General features: G+C 41.1%; 1 protein-coding gene across 1 annotated transcript in view; it reads left to right on the forward strand.

Annotated features, from left to right (window-relative positions):
• Positions 1–27315, forward strand: part of SEMA5A (semaphorin 5A) — a 208813-nt gene that overhangs the window by 166983 nt on the left and 14515 nt on the right. Inside the window, exons 13-16 of the mRNA XM_081952502.1 lie at positions 6664–6845; positions 8185–8328; positions 18085–18232; positions 21183–21408. Of these exons, the coding sequence (XP_081808628.1) occupies positions 6664–6845; positions 8185–8328; positions 18085–18232; positions 21183–21408 (700 nt within the window). The remainder of the gene's footprint in view (positions 1–6663; positions 6846–8184; positions 8329–18084; positions 18233–21182; positions 21409–27315) is intronic.

Here is a 27315-nt window from a genome sequence, read left to right on the forward strand (position 1 = left end):
ATACAGAGAAAAGGTGAAGAAAGCATTTTGTTCTGAACTGTTGAAAATTTGTCATTGGGGGGATGAGAAAAATCCATAGGATAGACCTCCAAGGGCTATAATGTGTGTTACCCATTAGAGCCCTTGGAAGATTATTTTATGGATTTTTTGGCCTGCCTTTCAGGGCATAATGACTATTTGCTCCATGTAAGTACTTCCTTTACGTGGAAATTTAGTGTGTCAGGAAATTTAGCTAGAACCCTTATGTCTGACCTGCTAATTTTCTATAGCAGAATGTAGGTTTTTTAAAGTGAAAAGATTAATTATGATTAGCCATTCTCTCGGAAATAGTATAGGTTAGCAGTAAATGTATCTCATCACTCTTTTAACTCTAGTTCAGCTACCGTTAATTTCTTCTGAGCTGTAATATGAAAAACCATATGGAAATTAACACAAAATATGTTTTTATTATTATAATTGGAAGAAATACATCACATACATATGCCTTATTCTGAAGTTACATTAAGCAACATTTAACATAATGATAATGAGTCATAAAGACTTCTGCACTTACCCTATCCTTTCATTTAGGAAGATTTCAGAAGCATTCACTTTTCATTTGATTTCCCCATGATTTGTCATCTGACCTCATACATTTATCTGGAAAAAACCTCTTGATGAATTATTGTAGTATCTTCATTGCATCACCAACCTTTCCCTGCAGTGTTGTAATCCATGTCCTCATTACTTTCATTTTGGCCTAACAATGGTGGGTGACAATTGTTAAGTTGCTCATATAGTATAAAGGAAAGTTCTGAAACCAACTTATTCAAACCAACCATCATGCAAACAATATATAAAATATAATCAACTGAAAGTAAAAGTAAAAACACAATCCTTGGAGTTTCTCAGGGTCTTGCTGGATTGATAAGATTGTAAAAGCCATTAATTCCCAAGTTTTCCCCTTCATTACCCAAATCTGCTTATCAGGAAGTCTTTTTTGCCATTTATCAGAATGTCTTTGTTATGCTTAGATAATGGGTTTATAATTGTTACTTTAAAAACGATTTTGGGAAGAACTGGTGTAAACTGTACATTTATTTCACCTTGTTCTTACAGCAGGAAACCAGAGCTTGCTTGCTTATCTATTTATTTATTTTTTTAGAAACGGACAACCCTCTCATAGCAATTACTGGGCAATATACAACAATTAAAACCATAAAATTAAACCAGGAGTCCAGATAACAAATGCCCAATGTTGAAAAAAGTACAACTAATAATAATAATAATAATTTAAATTTATTAGCCGCTCCCTTTCCGAAAAGGACTCGGGGCGGCGTACAGTGGAGTTAAAAACATATAACATTTACATAAATCCATGACATAAATAAGTACAAAGACACACATGTTCGGAGGAGGTTAACAGATACAATACATAGACAATTAAAACCATTAAAATACCCTAATTACAAAACCCCATGTACAATCCAAATTCAAAATATTAAAAACAGACAGTCAGGAGGGGTGCGAGAAAATTACGGTTGAGCCAGGCCAGATAGTTGGAAGAGGTGGGTTTTCAGTTGTACACGGAAGGAGCGGAGATCGGAAGTAATCCTGATGTCCCGGGGGAGGTCATTCCACAGGGCTGGGCCCATCACAGAGAAGGCTCTGCTCCTGGGTGTCGCCCCCCGACACTGTTTGGCGGTCGGCACCCGGAGAAGTCCCTCTCTGTGAGAGCGGATAGGTCGTAGGGATGTGTGGAGCAGGATGCGATCCTGCATGTAACTAGGCCCTGTGCCATGGAGCGCTTTAAAGATCATAATCAAGACCTTGAAACGCACTCGGAAGACCACAGGAAGCCAGTGCAGCTCGCGCAGGAGAGGTGTTACAGGGGAGAATCTAGTCCTCCCCATGATCACCCGCGCGGCCGCGTTCTGGACCAACTGTAGTCTCCGAGTGCATCTCAAAGGAAGCCCCCTGTAGAGAGCATTGCAGTAGTCCAGGCGAGACGTCACTAGCGCATGGGTGACTGTGCGTAGGGCATCCCGGTCCAATAAGGGGCGCAATTGGCGCATCAGGCGAACCTGATGGAACGCCCCCCTTGCCACGGCTGTTACATGGTCATCCATGGACAGCCGGGCATCCAGGAGGACGCCCAAATTGCGCACCTGTTCCATAGGGGCTAATTGCACGCCCCCAATGGCCAGAGATGGAAACACCTGGTTGAACCGGGGCGCCGGAAGCCACAGCCACTCCGTCTTGGAAGGGTTGAGTTTCAGTCGGTTGCCATCCATCCAGATCCGTACGGCCTCCAAACACCGGGACATCACTTCGATGGCCTCATTGGGGTGGTTTGGGGTGGAGATGTATAGCTGAGTGTCATCAGCATACAGATGATATCCCACCCCAAAACCACGGATGATCTCGCCCAGCGGTTTCATGTATGTGTTGAACAGGAGAGGCGAGAGCACCGAACCCTGTGGCACTCCACATGTGAGAGGCCTCCGGGTCGATCTCTGCTCCCCTGCCAACACACGTTGCGTCCGGTCAGTGAGGTAGGAGCCAAACCACCGTAACACGGTGCCCCCGACTCCCAGCCCCTCCAGCCGGTGCAACAGGATACCATGGTCGATGGTATCGAAAGCCGCCGAGAGGTCTAATAGGACCAGGATAGAGGAACAACCCCTATCTCTGGCCCGCCAGAGATCATCCACCAATGCGACCAAGGCCGTCTCCGTGCTGTGCCCGGGTCGGAAGCCGGACTGGCGCGGGTCTAGATAATCATTTTCCTCCAGGTGGCGTGGGAACTGCTGTGCCACCACACTCTCTACAACCTTCACTAAAAAAGGAAGGTTGGAGACTGGACGGTAATTGACTAGGTCCGTCGGGTCCAGGGAAGACTTCTTGAGCAGGGGTCTCACCACCGCCTCTTTCAAGGCGGCTGGTAGAGACCCCTCACCCAACGAAGTGTTCACTAGGACCAGGAGCCAGTCACGTGTAACCTCCCAGGATGCCAGTACAAGCCAGGAGGGACACGGGTCTAATAAACATGTGGTGGGTCGCAGACGTCCACGCAATCTGTCCAAATCCTCGATGGCAACCGAATCAAACTCCTCCCAAAGCGGACCCTCAAGACTCGCCACGGGCGTCTCTACTGAACCACTGAAGGGGGTCCATCCCGTCCGGATTTGAGCGACTTTGTCATGTAGATATTTCCCAAACTCCTCTGCTCTACCCTGTAAAGGGGCTTCCCGCGGCCTCTCAAACAAGAGGGAGCGAGTCACCCGAAACAAGGCGGCAGGGCGGTTATCTACAGACGCAATAAGGGCGGCGCAATGTTGACGTTTGGCCGCTCTTAATGCCACAAGGTACGTCCTCAAGTAGGCTCGTGCCTGTGCTCGGTCAAATTCGGAACGAGAGGATCTCCAACGACTCTCTAGGCGTCTCCTTTGGCGTTTCATCACCCTTAGCTCCTCGGTAAACCAGGGAGCCAGGGTGGTTCGTCGCCGCAGGAGAGGCCGCAAAGGCGCCACCCGGTCCAGGGCCCCGGTAGTCGCACTATTCCATGCGTCTACCAGGTCCTCCACTCGGGGGCGGGTCAACTCCACAGGAGGTGGCCCAAGCTCCGTCTGGAACCTATCTGGTTCCAACAGGCGCTTGGGGCGGAACCATCTAATACCTTCCGGTTCCGCCTCCTCGCGGTGTGGGGTAGCACCAGGGAAGTCCAGCCGGAGAAGATAGTGATCCGACCATGACAGGGGAGTAATAGCTAAGTCCCCTATTCCCTGATCACTCATCCACCGGCCTGAGACAAAAACAAGGTCCAGCGTGTGGCCTCCCTCGTGAGTAGGGCCCTGAATTAACTGGGTCAGGTCCATGGCTGTCATGGAAGCCATGAACTCCCGAACCCCCTCAGACGCTTCTCCCATCGACGGCAGATTGAAATCCCCCATCACTATAAGGTTGGGGGTCTCAATTGCCACCGATGAGATCAGCTCAAGGAGTTCAGGCAGGGTCGCTGATGTATAGCGAGGAGCCAGGTATACTAGAAACTAGAAAAAAAAACCTGAAAACAATCAATTAACAGAGGTTGCTTAATTTCCTCGCCCAGATGCTCGGTGGGGGGCATCTTAGCAGGCCACATGAAAAACAGAACAATATTCACTTTTCACTTACTTAGTGTTTGAGCATGTATTCACAGCTCATGACTGCAGATGTAGGAAAACCTGGTGAGTCCATGTGGTTTTGGCAGCCAATGGCATGACAGTTGCAAGGTGCTTTTGCAATTCTTTTTCTTTCATTTCTTGGTTTATTACTCATTGCATTCTTAGCTAAATCTTAGCTAAACTGTCTGGAAACAACATTCAATTTTCAGTCAGTGTGTGTACAAATTACATTCTTTATTTCTGCAACCTGATGTAGGAGTTTTTCCCTCAGTGTTTTTCTTGCCCAGCAAGCCCTTCAAAAATGTGATGATTAAATTTATACCTGCCTTTCTGCTTATAAATAATCTTATTTTACAAACACACACACACACACACACACACACACACACACACCACTATGCTACACAGTATATAAGCATCTAACCAATGAATATATTAAAATTATTGTGGTTAAAGAGCTGGCCTAGAACGCAGCAGGAGTTCTAGGCTTTCCTTAGTTACATGAAAGCTGCCTGAGTAACTTTGGGCGAGGACCATGTGGGTTCTTAAGTGAGGACCTCATATGACCTTCATCTTCCTGACAGCTTCCCCTTTGACTTTGCTTGTGAAGAGCTATCAGGGAATGTTGCAGATTGCAATTATATGACTCAGGAACTTCAATGTTATAATTGAAAGCCAGGTACCAAGCACCTCGATAACAATTGTGTAACTGCAGGGATGCTGCAATAATTATAAGTGTGACATCCCGTCATAACTTTCATTCATTCAGTGCTGTCATATACTTGAGTTTCTCCGAAAATAAGACCAGGTCTTATTTTGTTTTGGGCCCCAAAATAAGCACTAAGGCTTATTTTTGTGGTGTGTCTTATTCTTATCCATGTACAGGGGGCTCACTTGTTCTGATTGCTTGTAGCAGGACAGGAGGCTATGCGGCATGCTAGTGCCACTGCCACAAAGTGGGGGCTGGAGCTGCCCCATGCGCCTCACACCAGCTTATCTCAGGGTCCCTGCAGCCAGGCCACCCATGCCCCGACACTTGCCTCACTTCATGGCCACTCCAGTAGGACTCCCCATGGCTGCTGGCCCACTTCTTCCTCATGGCCTCAACAGAGCAGGAGGCCGAGCCACATGCTGATGTTGCTGGTTCCACGGCCAGAAGCGAGGTGGGGGGATGGATCTGCCCCATGCGCCCCACACCGGCTTACCTCACGGCCCTTGCAGCCAGGCCATCCATGCCCAACACCTGCCTCACAAGTGGAAGAAGTGGGCCAGTGGCCACATGGGCTCCTGCTGTACATGGCCACTGTATGTCCAACCAGACAAAATGGGTGGGCGCTGGCTGTGCTGGCTCTTAAGTAGAGCTTATTTTGGAGATAGGGTTTATATTAGGTGCACATGTAAAAACATGCTAGGGCTTATTTTCAGGATAGGGCTTATTTTCAGGGAAACAGGGTATTTGACGGGCATTGAACAAGTGTTTGTTAAATGAGGACCACTTGTAAAATCAATTTAACAGTTCAAAACTTGATGAAACAGGCATCTTTTTGCTCACTTTCCCGAATCCTGGGGTAATGTTCTTGAGACCATTCCATTAGCTAGAAGCAAGCTAGGATAAGGCCATTTTTGCATACTAGATAGCAAAGCTTCCGGCAGACATTCCATCAAAAGGGTCTATCCTGCTGCTCTAAACACTGCAATTGATACTGATAGAATATTTGTAGCTGAAGATTGAACTATGGAGTCTTTGGTGCTCTCTGAGCTGGGTGGTTTTCATGCAGACATTTCATTACCAAACTACGTAATATGAGCACATTGATGATGTTACCTAGTTTGGTAATGAAATGTCTGCAAGCAAACAACCAGTTTCAGAGAGCACCAGGGACCTTAGGTTGCAGTTGGTTGATTCATAGCATTTAGCAATAGCACTTAGACTTATATACCACTCCATAGTGCTTTACAGCCCTCTCTTAAGCAGTTTACAGAGTCAGTATATTGCCCCCAACAATCTGGCTCCTCATTTTACCAACCTCGTAAGGATGGAAAGCGGAAAGGCTGAGTCAAACTTGAGCCGGTGAGGATCGAATTGCTGGCAATTGGCAGAATTAGCCTGCAATATTATATTCTAACCACTGTACTACCAAGGTTCAGTGTATGTATTACGGTTGATTCATAATGGGAGAGGTGGTTTCTCTGACAGAGTAAGCCATATGCAAGTAGATGATTCCTTAGGCGATTCCTTCCGATCATAAGATGTTTAAAGCTTTATAAACTAGCAATACCAATTTAAAATTAGTTTGAGCTAATTCGTAATTAGAACATAACTGATAGCAAACATGTTTGTACATGTTTTATCTTTCTCCCCTGCACATCTTAAGAGTATTGTGACAAGGCTGTGTTTGTCCAACAGAAGTTACCAGATCTTGATCAATGAGGCAAGTTGGACCTGTAACATATAGTGGATTATCTTTTACTTTAAATGTGATCACTGGAATTTGTTCTTTTCTCCTTTGGTTTCCAGAAGAGGAATTTGACTGTGGATGGCCATTTTGGATCCTGGTCAGAATGGAAGCCTTGTACACACGTAGATGGATCAAGTGTAGGCATTTGCCTCTGTAGAACACGCCTATGTGACAATCCAGTTCCAAAATGTGGGGGTCGCCAATGTGAAGGGTCAAGTATTGAGATTGTTAACTGCTCTAGGTATGTAAAAAGTAAAAATAATAATGTAATATTGAATTATTGGAAGATTATTTGTATATCCCGGTCATTGCTGACAATAGAACTGCTTCATATTTTATATGCTTAAGATAAGCCAGTGTAATACAATATATTACATACATTGCATGTTTGATAACGAGTACTTTTGGCTGCTGCCTGTGATAAAATGTACCACTTATCAGGGTACCAAATGCAGCAGCAAGCACAAAAATGCACAAGAATAAAATATAGATCTTGCAACTAAGTTGATCCAGTCTTACTTTCTGGTTATGTTCAGATTCTGCCTTTTCAGGATTAATGGGAAGATCTGGATCCCAAACTTTGAGACGTTAAGGAATTATGATTGAACATGGCAGTCTCTTAAGTATACACTCAGTGTCAAACATGGTTTTCTTACTGTTAAAAATACTGAAGAATTCTTTAGTCTTCTAAAAACAAAGAACCATGACAGAAAAACAGCCCATTTGCTCTAGTGCTTAAAGCTCCAGGCTAGAAACCAGGAGTCTGTAAGTTCTAGTCTTGCCTTAGGCTTGAAAAACCAAGTGGGTGATTTTGGGTTAGTCACTATCTCTCAGCCCAACTCATCTCACCGTTTGGTGAGGTCAGAAGAAGGAGGAAGTAGATTTGTTCACCGTTTTGAATTACGTATTATAAAAATAATAATGGTGGCTTAAAAATATCTTACAAAATTTACCCCTATAGCATAGAGTCTTAAATTACCTACTGTGTAGCAGACCTGTTTACCTAATAAAATATTTTTTTTATTTTAGTGTAATAAAAAAACATGTGAGAACAGGTAATATACTGAATTATGATATCTTGTCTTATGACTTTTCCAATGGTAATTTTGTTTAGACCAAAATATGCACAACCTATGACTGAATGATTGCAAAAACAACAGCAGCAAAAACAACCAGAACACTTTAACATAATGGTAAAGTTGCTTAGCTGATAGAAAGATTAAAAAGACGACTTCAGATTGGAGAAATTATATTGTGGAAGGATTTCCTCAAGAATGTCTCTACTGGGAAAAATTGAATTTTCTAGAAGAAAATGTCTCTACTGGGAAAAATTGAATTTTCTAGAAGAACAGAGTATCTAACCATGTAATTAAGCCCATGTTAGATTGTCCAGTTTTTAAAAGCTGCTTGGGATAATGAGATAATGATATTGGGATAATGAAAGGATATTTAATTGTTTTGTTGATCATTATTGTTCTTGTTCCACGTACCCCACAAAGAGCTTTTTCCCCTGTGGAAACAAATATTTATTTGGACATGCAGACCTAAAAATTACTGAGCATGATCTATTGTTCTTACAGAAATGGTGGGTGGACTCCATGGTCAGCTTGGTCTCCTTGTAGCACCACTTGTGGAATAGGCTTTCAAGTACGTCAACGTTCCTGCAATAACCCAAGCCCTCGCTACGGAGGCCGTGTATGTGTTGGGCAGAACCGTGAAGAGAGGTAAGAGGCTAATATCTCCACCATCTGCTTCCCCTTTGTTTGTATCTCTATTACCAGGTTATTTTTGTTTAATGTATTTCTTTAATTCTAAAAATAGAGTATAACTGGACTTACCTCACAGGATATAGAAAAACATTAAATAAAATTAAAATGATTAACATTTAACAGATAAAATTAAAATTAAAGGGAAAAAAATTGAAGAACTCCTTTTAGGCTTACATATTAAAATGGATATTAATCTATGTTGGAAAATATAAAACATGGAGTTATTCTGATCTGGAAATCTGCAGGTGAATGGAGGAAAAAGCATCCATCAGAAAATATAAAATTAACACAAGATGATGACATTGTCTGAATACCACTGTATTGCAAACCAGGAGATGCCCCAAATTAGTAATTACAGTACAAGCTACCCAAAACACATAAATCAAATGATATAATTTTAAAGTCAAATTATTGCATTCATTCGTGGATGAAACACGCTGATATTAACCATCATTTTCAAAATTGACCCAGAGATAATTATTTTGCAACACATAGATAAAAGAAACCAAAATATTTTAACACACTTCCAGTTTATTCCTATTATTATAGAAAATAATGAGGCTGTAAAGATATGCTACTATTGTTTTCATTAGTTACCTGGAAATTTCTTCTTCCTGGAATTAAACAGAAGCTGAAAGAGAATTGTCTCAGTTTTAAAGAAAGAAAACATTTTTCATTTCTGGGAATGGAGGTGTTGAAAGATTTGATTGCATCTAGATGCTAGAATTCAGTCTAAGAGAAAAGTGTGCATTCCGTTCAGATGCCTTCCATCATTAGAGCGCCTGCTGCGATTGTCAGACCTGAAATTAAATTTTACAATTTAACCACTAACATGGTTTTCTATACCCTGCTCACTATATTTCTATGAGTATACGTTCATGTATTTTTAGAGCAGAAAAAAGGACAAAAAATGCCACAAGAATAACAACCCTATGCTCAGTTAGACATTTTAGCCATGCAGTTTAAGAAAAATGTGAATAAATGGAGACATTATACACAACTATAATTTGGAAAGTTAAATAAAGAGATGTCTCCCAAAGTGTAGATGTGAGAAGGAGCCAATGAAAGCAAATGCTTATGGATGCATTCTGATTGTGTGTTAGCATGCTGCAGGTAACGCTGAGCTGAAATATAAACAGGTAGTCCATTACAAGGTGGTCCATTAATTGCAACTGCTAGCTTACATAGGATAATATGAGCATATGTCAGAAAAAAAATGGAATTCAGTTGTGACTGTGACATCCTGGCCAGAAAATGCCAGCCTGATTGATACTTTTCTTTCCATGAATAGAAAACATTGTTATAGCATTTAACCTAGATACAACTAAAGCTGGTAACTCAGTCAACATTTTATATTATTAAGAAAGTTGTCTGATATCCTTGATTGACCAAACTCCTGATGGGTGATGGAACTCAGTATTTGTGGACCTATCTGGAAAAAGAACAAAGAAATAATAAATGAAAAAAAGAATTGGTTGTGTCTATGAAACTAAGGGAGTAGGAAGGATGGAATAGATCTAAATGAAGGTTGTCTGATCTTGTGGAATGGAGTATCAGACCTGGAAGCTATCTTTTACCATTTACCTTGTTAGGGGGTGTTACCTGGAACCCTGACATGGAGTTGATGGGTACATGCAGGGAGGAGTGAAGGATTAATTATAAATGCAAAATATATGTTAAAAATATGAACTGCTACCATCTGGGTTGCAAGTACATCTGAAAATAGGCATTTTTAAGAGAAGATAGCCAGTGAATAAAGAAGAAAAGGCTGGATGAGTTTTGGAGAAAATTATGCAACCTAAAAGAATGAAATCTGGGGTGAGGACGGATGAGGACTCATTTTTCTGGGTGACATGAATAGATTGGTTGGAACAACACAAGAGAATCAAAGGAACAGTCATTTGGAGTTCCAAGATGAATATGCTTAGAACTGCTAACAAAAATTATTTTTCATATATGTAGTTTAAACATTAACTTATTCATACAGACACATGGAAAAAATGAATATAAAAACAAAAGCAAGGCAGATTTGATCATTTACAATGAAAGGTTGGTAGAATTAATTAAAAGTAATATATGCATTGTGATAAACAGCTGTTCATAGCCATGGATTTGCCTAATGCCCCTTATGAATTTATCCAAATTGATGGACATCAATATTACCACCATGATTCTCAAACTGTGATGTGCAAAAAGACTATTGGTGACAGTGAACCAACGGCTGAACTCCACAGGTTATAATAAAAATGGTAATATGTTGCTAAAATTCAGGAAATGGCAATAATTCAGTTATCCATTCTTTGTATTCTTTATTTTCCCACCATTCTCTTTTGGAGGACAGGTTTCATTGGGTTTTAGAATAGAATAGAGCAGCAATGGCGAACCTTTTTTGGCTCGCATGCCATTAGTGGGTGGAGCGCAGGGGGGTCATGTGCGGGCATGCCGCACCCATAATACAATGTGTGACACCCCCCCCCCAGTATGCATGCATGCACTACAGGTGCGACCCCCCCCATTTTTTGCATGCATTTTTCACCCTCCCCAGGCTCCAGTGGCTTTATAGGAGCCTGGGGAGAGTGAAAACAGCCCCCCACCCCCGGAGGCCCTCCGGAGGCTTCAGAGACCTTCAGGAAGCATACCTGAAGCCTCCGGAGCAGTCAAAACGATCCTCTGAGCAAACTGGAAGTTAGTTCCGGTTTGCTCGGAGGGTCATTTTGAGCGACACTGAAGCCTTTGGAGTGCTCAAAACGACCCTCCGAGCAAACCGGAAGTCTGTTCCTGAACTTCCAGTTTGCCCATAGGTTTATTGTGCTCCGGAGGTTTCAGGGAAGCTTGTGAAGCCTTCGGAGGGCTTCCGGGGGGCAGGGGAGGCTCTTTTCGCCCTCCCCAGGTTCCTATAAAGCCTCTGGAGCCTGGGGAGGGCAAAAAATAGCTTTTAAAAAGGGTGAACTCAACTGGCCAGCATGCGCATGTGCGCTGGCCAGCTGACAAGGCAGCGCCTTGCATGCCCTGACAAATGGCTCCGCATGCCACCTGTGGCACGCATGCCATGGGTTCGCCATCCCGGGAATAGAGTGTGATTGTCTTTGGTGCATATGCTCTCAGTGTACATAAAAAGACAAGATACATTCGTCAAGAATCATAAGTACAACGCTTAATGATAGTCATAGGGTACAAATAAGCAATCAGGAAACAATCATTATCAATATAAATCATAAGGATACAAGCAACAAAGTTACAGTCCTGCAGTCATAAGTGGGAGGAGATGGGTGATAGGAACGATGAGCAGACTAATAGTAATAGTAATGCAGCCTTAGTGAATGGTTTGACAGTGGTGAGGAAATTATTTGTTTAGCAGAGTGATGGCGTTTGGGAAAAAACTGTTCTTGTGTCTAGTTGTCTTGGTGTGCGGTACTCTAATAGCGTCGTTTTGAGGGTAGGAGTTGAAACAATTTATGTCCAGGATGCGAGGGGTCTGTAAATATTTTACATTCCTCTTAACTCTTTTCTCACACACCTGTTGGTTTCATTTTCATTCATTGTCTATATGATGAATGCATCTCCAAATGAAGGAGAGGATGGTAAACTGATTAATACACTTGCTATTCTTAAATTAATTAATCAATCATTTCCACTACTTTTTGGTCAGAGGCTAACTCTTATCAATTTTTTCTAGTTCTGATCTTTGCCACAGTGCTCTGATTCCTATCAAGATCTCTAAAATACTCTTTCCAACGTTCCCTCGTTTCAATTTTATCCTTTTATTCTTTTTTTTTTCTGCATCACTTCATCACTTTTATTTTTAATTTTATTCAATCTACTGGAAACTTCTTTAGTTCTCTTCACCCATTTCCAAAACAACTTTTTAATAATACATCATCAGTTATATATTACAATAATAATACAAACATAACTGTTTTTTATTCCAAGTTGTTTCCACACTTTCTTTTCTTATTTCCACTTTTCACCCATTTTGATGGGAAATTAATGCATTTTCTAATACTTATTTAAATAGGATCTATACTTTCTCTTCCTTCAATTATCCTACTTTCACTCCAGAGAGTTTTTTCTTTCTATGTGCATTTTGCCTAATGATCCACACTTCATGCTATGAAAAAATATCCCACATTTATAACCCTTCATTGCTATTGTATTTTTATAAGGAAGATGGCAAATGTCATATATTTTGCTGATATAAACATGTGTTGGTTCTTGTCCTTGTCCTTCCTAATGTTTCTATTTAGGATTGCTGATTTCCTGGTCCATGATTCACTTGGGCAAATGAGAAAGAAATAAGTTTCTGTTGCACTTGTAATTTGTACCACTATTTCAACGTTTATCCAGATTGCTAATTTATATTTCTCCTTGTGGAATATTTGTAGCCTAAGCAAGCCTGTTAGCATATTTTGATGTTAACATAACATAACATAGCATAGCATTGTCTTTTAGCCAATTTTAGCTTTTCTTTGCTATCTTGACATTGTAAATTTAGTTTTCAATAATTTGGATACCTAAATACCAATTATCTTATGATGGTAATGACCATAATAAAGTTAAGCTTTCTTGGCAAGATTTAGAAAGTGGTTTGCCATTGTCTCCTTCCTAGGGCTGAGAGAGAGAGACTGGCCTACACTAGTGTCACCCAACTTATTTCATATCTAAAAGAGGACTAGAAATTAGTCTTCTGGCTTCTAGCTTAGTGCCGTAACCACTATGCTAAACTCACTCTTGGTTCACCTAATACTGGGAGATCATTTCAAGGAAATTTCTCAGGAAAAAGAATGCCAAAGGAAGTTGAACTATTACAGCTTTTCTAGCAATGCTCTTTTACCATTAGGGCCAGATCGAGCTAAATTAGCTTTCAGACAGAGGGCATTAGGAACAGAAGGTCACACTGCTGCCCTCTCGTGGGATGTATTGATAAATAAATTTTAGCTCCCAAACCAGTTTCATATTTATTCCAATATTTTACTTCTAAATTTAAGAGGGTTTTAAATGAAGCCTGTTTTAATGCCCTCCCCAAAGCTGATTTAGAAGGGTAATACAAGAACATTCCTTCTGAAGTACGATATTATCCCTGTAGCATGGGTAGAAACCCCGGGTCATTTTTTCCCTGTATTGTCAGCATTATAGGGTCATTCATCACCAGCTGATTTCCCCTCTTTTAACTAAATTTCCAGGGCATTCTGCTAATTTCTATTTACATTGTCTGCCAGACAGTCAAGATAAATTGCTAAATTTGTTACCTTATGTGTAAATTCCATTCCCAAATTACCAATAACAGTTATCACCACAATTAGTGCTAATTTTATTGTTTTAAGATATAAATAGATAATAGTATGTCCATTGCAATTTACACTATTAAGCATTGGAGCCTTGCCTATTGAGTCTTTAAATTTTCTGTCTTTTTTAAGATTAAACCATTTGTGGAAGAAAAAATAAGTAAATATTGCTTCCTGATTAATACGAACAATGCTTATTATGTTTAACTGACTGATTTAATGTATTAAAACAAATATCCCTACGCTGGGCTTCCCTGGATGTGTTATAACATACATATAGCATGGTTGTTGACATTCGGCCTGGGAGTAGTTTAAGCTATTCCAACACACTAGAAGTCAACGAGGCTGGGAAAGTCTAGATAGTTTTGGGTCTCTTGGCAATGAGGTAGAACACTTTCCTAGTCAGAGTTAGTAATACATTATTTAGCCAAATAACACCCATTTTCTTTTTTATGTATAAAAGGGGTTTTAATCCTAAACAGGTGTTCCTATTGTTATGTCAGTAGAAGGAACTAGCTTGTTGTTTTCTCTTCCTTCTCATTACTTAAAACTGTTGACCACTTTGGAAGCTGAGCAGGGCTTGTTGGATATGTCAAAGGTCATATACTTGCTTGAGAGTTTTTCCATGTCACCTTCTCAATTCTATCTCATCATTTCTGGACACAAGGTCAGTGCAGAGGTCTACAAGTCAGAGACCTAATACTCTTGTATTGTTTATTTTGCAAACCATAAATCCTCTGAGTTTTGAGAAAATAAAAAATAAAGAACAGGGAGAGAAATATCAGCAGGGGGAAAGCATTACCTGCTAGCTTGAAATGCTTCCAGGAGGATTAATTGGACTTTGCTCAGAGTCCTGTGTTCCAGCAGATTCATTCTGGAAATGAGACTTTGAACCATATTTGAGATTTCTGAGGCTTGCTTGCTCTTTGCTGCAGGGAATGCACTTGTGTGCTGTGCGTACCGGGAGGAAAATATAAAACCGGCACCATGCCTCGTTGTTTTATTAAATGCAAAACGCTTTTCAAAAATATTAAAACCAGAGCTTTGGTAATGTCAGCCAATTGTCATTTATTACTATCTGAACTGTGTGTGAAGTTGAGTGAAATGGAAGACAGGTGAAACTGCATGGCTATCCATAAGTGGCATAAATTGATAAAGTCCCTGTTTGAATGAGGCTGACATTGAGGCCTCCTGTAGTTATACAGACTGTGCAGAAATAAGGCTTTCTAGTTTAGAGGCCCAGTCCAGACTTCCATAAATGATTGGATATAGTCAGAGGTGGTTTCTCCAGAGGTGGCTCAATTCTACTTTTTGCCTGGATTAGGAGTTTAAAAGATCCATTTTTTTACGCATGGGAAGATCACAAACCTATTGATGTCACTTTTCCCAGCAGAATGAAAAGATGTTTGCAAAAAACATGGAGCTTCACAACATTGTGAAGCATGTCAATTTTCATAAAAGCTATTGTTCTTCTAACTTTGTTATGGGACAGAATGTGATAAAAATTTGTAATAAGTAGTCTTGCAATGGGTAAGAAAGAAGAAAGAGTTTCTGAAAGAACTAGTGACGTCTCTTCTTGAACATGATGGAACTGATAGCTGGCTTGAGGCAGAAAAAGTCCCTGCAATGGTTATTTCCACTCAAAAAATCATTTGGCTAGGTCAGCTAGCTGGCAGAGCTCACAAAGTATCATACATAACTGAAAAACTGGCAGAGTGAGCTGGAACAAATAATAGAACTCAGGATCTCTCTATCTTTCCCAGATAATGGAGAAGTCATGTTTACCTGAATACAAAGGTCATTCTGATGGGATGGCAGACCAAATCTAGTACTCCCACCCTGTGCCACTTTACATTAACAGTATTCCTTCCTAGGTGTGGCTGCTATAGTACCACTGTTCTTATAGTATTCTGGAGTGCCAAAGAAACCAACTAATGGTGTCAAAGTCCAAAATCAAGATGGAACCCATTCTGCATAAATAAAAATCTGTTCTAGATTTTATTTTCAGCTCCACCTTTAGGATTTGGTCAAATCTGGTTACACCTGTATGTATAATCTTGTATTATGTTAAATATTGGCATTCTCGTTCAAATTAGGTAGCTAAATGTTAATATCACAGTTGTTGAGGTCATTTTATTACGCAACTTTGGTCTATCCTCAAATCTATAAAAGTGAGGAAGCAGTTCAGCACATAGATTTAATTTTTGGAGGACTGCTGCATAGATAATATACAAATGATCCTTGTTACCGTATTTTTTGGAGTATAAGACTTACCAAGGTTTTGAAGAGGCACATTTTTAAAAAATGTTTTTGCACTCTGCAAACCTCCCACAAACAGCCCGTCTTTCATGAAAATGGGCCCATTTTTTTTTTCAAAAAAAGGGCATGAATCTTAGCAGGCTTGTAGAGTGCCTGCTAGGGGGGGGGGGGGGGCAAAATCGAGCAAAAAACAGCCCTGTTTTTTGTCAAAAAAAGGTGCATGGATAGCCTTTAGGAAGCTTATAGAGTGCTCCTGGGGGCTGGAGGGGCAAAATTGAGCAAACAATTGGCTGTTTTTTGCTTGTTTCTGCCCTACCCAGCCCCCAGGGGCTCTCTGAAAGCCTCCTACAAGCTGTGCATGGCCATTTTTGCAAAGGGGCTGGGGTTTCGGGAGGCAAAAAGAAGCTGTATTCAGTGTATAAGATGCACCCAGATTTTCAGCCTCTTTTTTGAGGAAAAATATGGTACCTTTTGTCTCTTATCCTTGGGTGATCTTTAGAGACCAACCCTCAATGAACATGTAAAGGTTCCTGCGTATTCATAGTTTGGACCTTTTTTTTCTTTATGCATGTACAAGATGTTTGACAAAACAGAATAAAAACTTTATTGTCACTTTAAATGTACACTAATTCACGTACATTAAAATGAATTTTCATTGCATTCAGCTCTCAAAAGATAACCGTTATGTGTATATTCGCATAACACAGAGATATATGACATAGCGGACAATCACAGTCTAATTCGGATATATACATATACTGTACATGGCAAAAAAAGAATCCTGCGAATTTACAAGATGGATGGAACAAGGAACAAAGCTGTTACAAAATCTAGTAGTCCTACTATAGATAACACTGAAGCCTCCTCCCAGAGGGGAGCAACAGAAACAGATTGTGAAGTGGGTATGTCGGGTTTTAATGCTTCGAGCTCTAAGCACATAGCGCTTATGAGCAGTATACTGAATAACGGGAAGCAAGTTTCCTATAATCATCTCGGCTGTCCTTATGGACCTTCTATCTGAGGCATTGCTGCCACCAAACTGAGCAAACTCTCAGTTGTGCCTCTGTAAAAAGTGGCCAGGACAAAAGGAGAAAGATGTACTCTTCTCATCCAATGCAGGAAATGCGAATGCTCATTTACACCCTTCACTAAAGATAATATATGAAGAGGCCAAATCAGATTGTTGGTTATCTGCAACCCCAGTTACTTAATACTATTGACCACCTGTACAGCTGCAGCCTTGATGCAAAGTGGAGTATGACTATGCCGGCTCTTTCTAAAGTAAAATAAAAAAGATCTCCTTTGTTTTGTTAACATTCAAAACCAGGTTATTTTTATTGCACCAGTCCACCAAAGCCTTTACCTCTTCCCTGAAGAATCTTCATTCTGTTGCCGGATAAGCCCCACCACTGCCATGTCATCCACATATTCACAATATGATTCGGCACAGACTTGGCACAGCAGTTATGGGCCATCAAGGTGAACTGATTCAAGACACAGCCCTGTGGGGAACCTGTACTTGAGATGGAATTAGAAACGTCTCTAAGAAGAAACTTTGAAGATACATTTTTTTTCCCAAAAAACAAAAGAGTAGATTAGGTTGTCCTTTAACGTTCCTTTATTTACTCCTCTCCTTTTCAGCTCTCTTAGTTGCAGTACATTTCACCAAGCTAGCTTCATCATCCACCTTGCAGCAGCTGGCCATGTTCTTTGAGTACCTGGTTGAGCTGGCTTGTGTTAGCTTTTCTGCTCCAAACAGCTATTTCAAAATCACAATGGAGAGGCCTCTTGATCACTCCATCAGAACATAAGCCTATCACAAACAGCTTGTGGCAATCTCTTGATCACACTACTGAATGCTAGCACTATCCTGCAGGCTGCTGGATTAATGCTCCTAACAGATTGTAAATAATTTTCAAAGGGGAGAAAAAGAAAGAAAAGAGAATATCTTGGGGGGGTGGAAACGGGACAGGAAATCTAAACAATGATAGGAATATGAAATCATGTTATTTTTGCATCCCAGGGCAAAATTATCAGATCCAAGCTCAAAAGGGGATGATGTCTGTAATTTAATCTTCTTTCATTTCTAGACAAGTATACTGATAAATCATATTAATGCAACAGCACATTAAGGACCACATTAAATCTGACCTTGCTTTCCTTCTTACAGGTATTGTAATGAGCATTTGTTGTGTTCTCCTCACGTGTTCTGGACTGGCTGGGGTGTATGGGAACGTTGTACAGCCCAGTGTGGAGGAGGCATTCAGGCTCGCCACCGAACTTGTGAAAATGGTCCAGATTGTCCGGGTTGCAGTGTTGTGAGTTATATCTGCATTCTTTGTTTGCTTTTATATATGTAGGATTTTACCATAAATTTGTGAGTTGAGAAGGTGATGTATGATCCAGAGAAGAATTCAGAAATACACTGATTCATCACTACACAACAAATATTATCATTTTTAGAACTGTGCATGCTTCAGATATTACCTCCAAATGAGGCGGTGGAGCACATGGGTACATGAATACAGCGCCTCAAAAAGTGGCTGCTTCATGTTTGCACACTGTGGGATGGAAGTTTGGGCAGCCTGATATTCTGTCGCCAGAGTCTTCTTCCTGCATGATGGTGGGAGACTGCCCTGAGGCCAGCTGGGAATCCATTCCAGTGCCCGGTGAATGTTTTCATTGTTCCAGTATTTCAGTGTTGTCTTTAACATTAATTCTATAGTTTTGCTGAATTCTGCTGCTGTGCTGGTCTGGGCTATATTCTGATTTATGGATTTCTACCTTATTGTTTAGTACTTTTAACTGAGCAAAACCAGAAGTGTCCTAGATAAATGAAATCTATTTATATTCTGTCCACACAAACTCAGGTTAAGAGCATTCTCCATTTCACTTTACCTTTCAGTGGTCTCTGTATTGTAGACTTCCAGTGGAGGATTATTTTGATCTCCCTTAGTGAACCTTTAAATTTGAGTGGTAAATAAAAGGTCGGAGCAGTCCTATCATAACATAACAGATCAAAGCAAGTTTTCTCTTGTGATTTTTTTTTTAACTGAGGGGAGTGATTTGGCATTAACCCAAGAGAACTCAACCATCACACATATTATGTAGGAGAAATGTGTTTCATTTTAGCTGCTGTAATAACGGCTCTCATTTGACTCAATCATAAAGCCTGTTTGTGCTAACTGTATACATAGAGTAAAAAATTAAATATTGTGAAATGAGCAACTAACCCAAGGACTTAAAATGAGGCTATTTAATGATGAACATTCTGCAGAGACCATTTTTAACTATACAAATACTTCACTTTATTGTTGTTGTACGTATGTACACAGTTTACACATACAACGAAATTCACATAACACTCAGAGACCAGGCCCAACACACATAATAGTCCCCAAACACGTCCCCCCCACCAAAAAATTCCCCGCCCCAAACCACCCAAACATCCACACAACAGACCAAGTAGTGCTGTCCAATAGTTCACTGATGGTGGCCCTTTAGTTCATTATTGAGTGCAATTATAGCTCTGGGATAAAAGCTATTCGGAAGACATGTGATCCTAGCTTTAATTGTTCTGTATCTTATGCCAGAAGGCAACAGTCTAAAAAGATTGTAAGCAGGATGGGAAGAGTCTCTCAGAATGTTATGCAACTTTCTCAAACAGCGAGATGCGAAGATGTCATCCAGGACTGGTAGCTGGAGCCCGGTGATATTCTGGACAGTTTTAATGATTCTCTGTAGAGCTTTTTTGTCCACTGCAGAGCTGCTCCCATACCATGCAAGAATGCCGTATGTCAGGACACTCTCAATAGTGCTGCGATAGTAAGACAGAAGTAGATACTGAGATAGATTTATCTTCCTTAGCATTCTCAGGAAGTACAGCCTCTTCTATGCCTTCTCCATAAGCATATTAGCATTCATGGTCCATGAGATGTCCTCCATTAGTTTAGTTTTTCAGTAGAGAACGAATCCAGAATCTACAACATCATATTTTTAATTAATCAGGGATAGCTATGCTCGGCATGCCCATACTATATGTTTAAGGACTGAATTCCCCCTAGCCCCTTTTTCTTGCTGTGGTACTACTTGTGGCATTTGCCATTCTTAATCCAGCCAGTGCAGCGCAGAAATCAGAAAGAAGCTCTAAACATGTTATGACTGCATCAAGGCACTGACTGCACAAAGGTACAGTTAGGTGGGAGTTTAGTTTCACCAATGCATGAGAAAGCTTCATTGAAGAAAGGTACTTGGCCAAATTAGTTGTATCAAACCAGAGTGGGCTATGAGGTGGAGCTGAAAAGAAACCAGGGGTTATGGCACTGGTATCTCATCATTGTATCTATCAGGAAAACATATTAGGAAGGTAAGTTTTTTGCCCATGGAATTTCTTGTGTTGGAGCCCTGTGCCATTTCAAACTGCCTTGCTATTCCCTGACAATAATAGCCAGAAGAGCTGGAATAAACAAAACAGGAGAACTGCTATTTCTAACATACATATGCTGTAGGCGTTTACTTTTGTGGTGATGGCTTGTCTCATACATAGCTTTAACCATTCAAATTCTAAATGTTTTGGGGCAAGATTATCCAAGAGAAGAGTTTTGATAATTTTCCTCCCTTTCAAATTCCCTTTTTGGAGCGATTTGGTTGTGATTTTCTAAAGCAATGTTTATACTAGTGTCAGTGGATTTTATTTTAAAAAACTGTGGGTACAATTTAAAATACTCAGTTTAAATAAGCAAGTATATCCTTGGAATATAAGACCATAAAATTATATTTTATACAAAGTATATTGCATTGTTCCAGAATTCTATCATACACTGGATCCAGAGTTTTCGAGATAACCATTGTTATAAGCTTTGTTTATTGCCTACAGTAAATCTATTAGTATCCAAATGATAATTTCTGCAGTTGTTAATATTTTTTAAGCTTTCAGTTCAAGATAATTTGGTCCATGGAAGGCTGAATCTTGTGCAATCTTTCAACTTGCATATTAATCACATTATAATGCTGTTATAATTTACAGTCTGTCACCAGATTGTAAGCTTTGACAAGATCTGATCTTAATTATCCAAATTATCATACAGTATCATACATTTGTCACAGAGTATCATAAACACTGGAGGTTTTTAAGAAGAGACTGGACAGCCATTTGCCTGAAATGGTATAGGGTATCCTGCCTGAGCAGGGTTGGACTAGAAGACCTCCAAGGTCCCTCCCAACTCCGCTATTCTGTTAAATTCTATTAAACTATGTCTTTTCTTATAGGAGTATCAGGCTTGCAATACCAAACCTTGTCCAGAACTGAAGAAGACAACTCCTTGGACTCCGTGGACACCAGTGAATATCTCTGACAATGGTGGGCACTATGAACAACGATTTCGATACACTTGTAAAGCACGCCTTCCTGATGCAAGTTTGCTAGATGTGGGAAGGCAACGGATTGAAATGCGCTATTGCTCAAAGGATGGTGCCACTGGATGCGCAACTGATGGTAAGCAATCATCCAGATAATCACTGTCAATCTTTTAAGCTTGTTATAATAGAAGGTCTCACGGACTTCAGGTAGAAACACTAACTGCTTATTATTACAGTAAATTAAGTGATGGAGTATGAATTGCAGGGAGCTCTTTTATGGCTGAACCTAATGGCATGCACCTGGAGATACATGGTTCATCAGGCAGCAGTACTTCTCCCCTCTGCCCAGGTTTCTTACCATCACTACCTACGACTGATGAACATATCTGACCTATGCAGTGGAGCAAACATAGCCCACCTCTGGTGTGGTCCCTATTATCTTTTCATTGTAGGGAGTCATGAAGATGACACTATTTAGAGACTGTTAGAACAACATGTGGAAAAGGACATGTTGAGTGTGGGAAACAGAGAAAGTGTTAGGAAGAGGTTCAGACTGGTCCTTCCCTTGCTCCCTGGGGTACAAGAAGAAGGAAAAGGGAAATGCATCAGGCTCATAAAACTGTTACACTAACCAATCTCAGTGAAATTCTAGTCATCTTGTGGTATTTGTTTCCTGATCTGGACAACTTCAAAGAGTTAGCAGCAATTGAAATGAGTAATAACTGCTAACATCTGTAATAGTTTATTGCACTTCTCCATAGTCTCGTGTTGCCTGAGAACATATCCAGGAGATATGAACACAAAATACATCATTATAAAAATTAACTGCTGCCACTCAGTTCTCCAGCAAAAAAACAAAATTCTATCTATCCATTTATCTATTTGTCAAATTTATATGCCATTCATCTTGTGGTGCAAGGCAACACTGAGTTGTATTTTTCCGTAGAAACATTTTTTAATGCATGAAGGTATATGTAATGTGCTTTGAAAGCGATATTAATGTTTTTTTTTTGCAAATCACCCTGCCCCTTTAAAAAAAAAAATTCCTATTAGCTTGACTGATCATTGAAAGTATAATTAGAAAATATTTTTTTAGAATTAAAAGTGATATAAAGCTATTGCTTTTTTCTGACATCTTTTAAACTTTTAACATTCATCAGCATCTGATTCTTGATTCTAGAATTCTACAGTGCATAGTTACTGACATTCCATCAAATACTATTAATACTTATTTTACAGAACTATAATTCTGCAGTTCAAACCAGTATTATTTTGCCGGAATATCACACTACTGAATTGTGTGTGATTTGCAGCATCTTATAAATTTTCCTTAGCAGAATCATTATTTTTTTTGTCATACCTCACTTGGTATATATCGTTTTTGTTTTTTCTGAGTAACAATTCATTGTAATTTATAATGAATTTCACCTTATCGATGTCCAAAGGTGCGTTTTCAAAAGGCAACTGGACTTTCTTGTTTTTTTCCTTGAAGGCATTTCACTTCTCATCCAAGAAGCTTCTTCAGTTCTGACTGCATGGTGAAGAATGGAAGGACTTCTATTCCTTGCAGTCATCTAGTTGTTAGCCCTAGACACCTTATTTATACCTAAGAAGCTCCCTGGCCCATGATTTGCTAGAATTTGTATCTTAACCTCTAAAACCTTGACCCTGTTATCTCATTCCTTCCCTGTCTTGGTCCAATTTCTTTAGCTTATATGTTGCTTTTATTTAGTGGGTGTTTGCCTAATGACAGTTTTGTTAAATCTAGAAGTCTCTGGATTTCTAAGGGAAAAAGGCTCAATGTTTTGTTTTCTGGAAAGATAAATGAGGCAGATATTTATAGGATAGAAGTAGAGGGTAGAGAGTTGTTGTTTGTTGTTTTCCTTATCATTTTCCCTGCATACTGGGGGCTTGCTTCTTTTAATACTGCACTCCTCTAGCTCTTGCAGCAAAGATATCAATACATAATATGACAAGCGTGTTTGTTTATCACCCAACATCATAGAGTCTGACCATCATTAGTACCGTACTAAGAAGATGTGATTGGCCTGAGATTATCCAGTTGTGTTCTTGGCTAAGGAAAGACAAGAATCTTGATCTTTGCACTCCTAGTTTCGCACTTAACTAGCATACGTAGATGTGGAGTATTTGTGTTTTTTTCCTTGCAAATATCTCTTCTAAGGACAATGGCTGAGGCAGGGGGGTTAACACACGTTGCACCTTCTGATTGCTTTCTCACTATAAAATTTTGTTCTCTTGAATATATTCTCTCAATTACCCTGCTGTTGGAAGTAAAGTGAAAGTCGTTAGGTAAGTTCTAGCTAAATTTCAGCCATGTCTGCCATTCAACCAATTCAAATCCTGAAATTAACCAAATCTCTGGCATGTTTTTTTTGTGTGTGTGTATTTGAAAACTGGCAGCTGAAACAAATAAGAGGTTCTTGATATCTGGGTACAGATCCCCTCTCCCGTTTCTACCTCCCCAGTTGCCTTTCTTTTTCTGATTCTCTTCCAGTTGTACAGGTGTATACAAGCCTAAATCTGAGAAATAAAAGTTTATAGCTTGCAGCAGTTCATTTGAAATGCCAGTAGGACAGAGCCTTCTACCATCCCTCCTGCAGCAAGCATTTTGTAATTAAAACTTACTTTAACATGGCCTGTGTGCCCCATTCTTTACATCTTGTAGAATAGTTCTTCGGCTGTGGTGCCATTGTGACCATTTTAACATTCCTAATGCTGCACCTAAACACAAGTTGTTATAACTCATCCATCTTTTCTCTTTCTCATTTTGGATTCTTGATTCTGGGCCAGGAGACAACAATGGTAGCCTCTATCTGGCAGAATCTCAAGCACTTGAAGGCTTTTAATCATTGTCTCTATTGACTTTACGTTGCTTTAATTAAAAAGGACCTGGTAATTGCAACTCTTGCAATTATTGTTGTAAATTGAATAGTCTTGAGGATAAAGATAAAAACAGAAACGAGCTAGTGCCTAACTAAAAAACCGAGGCAAGAAATATCAGATTTAAAGCTCACTTTTCCCTTTCAGCAAGCTTTTCTGTATAAATACTACATTTGCCAAGTGAGGATCCACCTCAGAGGTGAATTGCTCCCGCTTCGGCTCAGTTCAGTCGAACGGGTAGTGGCAGCGGCGGGTAGTAAACCGGTTAGCAACCCACCAATGATCTACCTTGTAGAGTTATCCTAAGGATGATTGAGACAGTGCTTTTGAACTGGTTTGGATGCTCTTCAGGTGCTAAAAACTTTAACCGTATATAGCCGTGATGGCGAACCTATGGCACGCGTGTCAGATGTGGCACGCAGAGCCATTTCTCCTGGCACGCAGAGCCATCACCAGTTCCTCTTCCGGGTTCGGGCGCAGCAGCCAGCTGGTCTTGACACGTATTGGCGTGCCAGAAAGCAGAAGTGGAGCCGCCCGGTGCGCATGCGCACGCTAGGAATGTGATCTTTTTGTTTCCAGGGTGCACATGCATGTCGGTCGTTTGGTGATCTGGTTCCTGGCACGGATGCACACCAAAAACCAGCAACAGAAAGAGCAACGGCCGCGCGTGCCAAAAGACAGAGAGCGGTTCCTGGCCATCGCTTCTTAGTAGAGCTGTGGTCAGGGCTTCCCTCCCTCCCCTGTCTGAGTGGGCTTCTTGCATAGAAGCAACCGGGCAGCCACTGGCTGGAAGCAGCAGCGCAACAGTCGCTGTTACCAGGGGTGAAGGGGTGGCGGTGGCGAGAACGGGCGACCGCCACCCCTTTGTCTCTTCCCCAACAGCGGCTGTTGCGCTTCCACTTCCAGCCGGGATGCTGGCAGAGGAGCTGCTGGCAGGGAGGCGAGCTACCCGCATCAAGACGCCGCAGAGGGTCTGGCAGAATATATCCCGGCTGGAAGCGGCAGCGCTCTGGACTGTGGATCCTCATCAGAGCTGCAGCCTGGAGCTCTGAAGAAGTCTGCTCAGGCGGGGGGGAGGGATGCCTGGGACCGCCCATCCTTGCCATCGCTACTCCTTTGCGGTTGCGCTGCTTCTTCCAGCCGGGATATATTCTGCCAGACCCTCGGTGGTGTCTTTATGCGGGTAGCTTACCTCTCCACCAGCAGCTCCTCCGCCAGCATCCTGGCTGGAAGCAGAAGCGCAACAGCCGCTGTTGGGAAGAGGATGATGGGGTGGTGGTTGCCTGTTCTCTCCACCGCCACCCCTTCGCCCCTGGTAACAGCAACTGTTGTGCTGCTGCTTCCAGCCGGGACACTGGATGAGCTGCTGGCAGGGAGGCAAGCTACCCACATAAAGATGCCGCCAAGGGTCTGGCAGAATATATCCCAGCTGGAAGTAGCAGCGCTCCGGACTGCAGAACTTCATTAGAGCCGCGGGCTAGAGCCGTGCAAGCAGCCCGCTTGTGTGGGGAGGGAGGGAAACGCCTGCCCATGCTTGCCACCGCCGCCCCCTCACCCCCAGCAGCTGTCACAGGGCTGCTTCTGGCTGGGATGCTGGAGCAGCCAGAAGAAGGAGAAGCTGCCGTGGGGGAGGTGGGCGGGGCAGACACCGATTGCAAATGTTTCTCCCCCAGTGCAGTCCGAGAGACAGCAAAGAGCCTCGGGAGGGTGGGAGAGGCTGTTTTCACCCTCCTCAAGCTCCTTGCAAGCTTCTCGAGCCTGGGGAGGGTGAAAAACGGGTCTATCGCGGGCCAAAAGGGAGGGGTCACACGCATGCGCAGGGCGTGTTTGCGCGCATGCGCAACGGGGGGGTCACACGCATAGCATTATGGGTATGGCACGCCTGCGTACGACCCCCTTGCGCTCCCTCCGCTTTTGGCACGGGAGCCCAAAAAGGTTCGCCATCGCTGGTATATAGGGAAACTACAACGAATTGTGAGAATGCTTCTTCTGTTCAGATAGCTACCCAGCTACAGTGCCCCATTCCAGAATACTTTTATTTCATTTCCCCATGCACTAGAACCAGCATTCAGTATTCTGTAATGGTTGGGCAAGTCCCATCTCCTGCCTGGCAGGGTTCCCCCACCCTTAATATGTTTCCACTTTATCCTTTAATCTTGTTCTTAACATCTTCTGCTGCACATTGTTTTCAGGGTTGTAGATTCTGAATATAGATATTGCTATTAGATATCTTTCTTAAATTGATGAGGCATCCCTGCAATTGGAGGTCCTTAACTATTCCAGCAAGAGGAGATGCAGAATTTTTTGACAAAATAATAAGACTGCCATCCTACTTACTGGGAGTTAATGAGAACACTCCAGATTTTATCTAAACAAGGATGCCTAGAATTTGGCTATAAAGTAATTTAAAAACTGAAAGGAGTGGTGAGGAAGCTTTTGATGAAGCTTGGTTACTTGTTTTGAAGAGTAATGGATGAAAATGTCTCTACATGTGCAGTTTTCTTTGTAGCCATTTCATCTGGAATTGGCATTGTTCATTTGTTTACTTCTTACAAAGACTCAAAATTGATATGGCTGCCAAGAGTTGTATTGCACTTCTGTCTCATCCTTAAAAAACCTTTGTGTGGTGATCAATTGAAATGCATTTGCCGTACAAACAAAAAATAAATGTGCTTCTAAACCACAGTTCACTTTTCATAAGTCATGGATAAAAACATGTAGCAGAAAAGCAAACATCACAAATATCCTAGACTTAAAAGTCACAGCATTCATTGTAAATGCAGTTATACATAATTCATCCTGGTCATTGAATTCTTACAGGAAATATATGCTACAACAAATGCCCATATTTGTTGTATATTGTATACCTGATAGAACGGAGTCGTTTTGATAAAACAGAGGCTTTTAAATTTTACTTGTCTATTTTACTTTTTACTTAGCTCATTATGCTTTGAAAATAACCATTTTAACCTTTAACATTAACCTGTTTCAGTGCAATTAAATTAATATTATTAAAATCTGTTTAAGAATTCACTCTTCTTCATGAGACTTCTTTATTTTATTTTATTTTTTGCTGCTTTTGCCAACCATTCTGAAGTCTTCCACATTTTAAACTGGGACACACATTTATTATAATTTATAG

Source organism: Natrix helvetica (genome assembly GCF_964273705.1).
Source record: "Natrix helvetica genome assembly, chromosome: 4".
NCBI classification, from domain to species: domain Eukaryota; kingdom Metazoa; phylum Chordata; class Lepidosauria; order Squamata; family Natricidae; genus Natrix; species Natrix helvetica.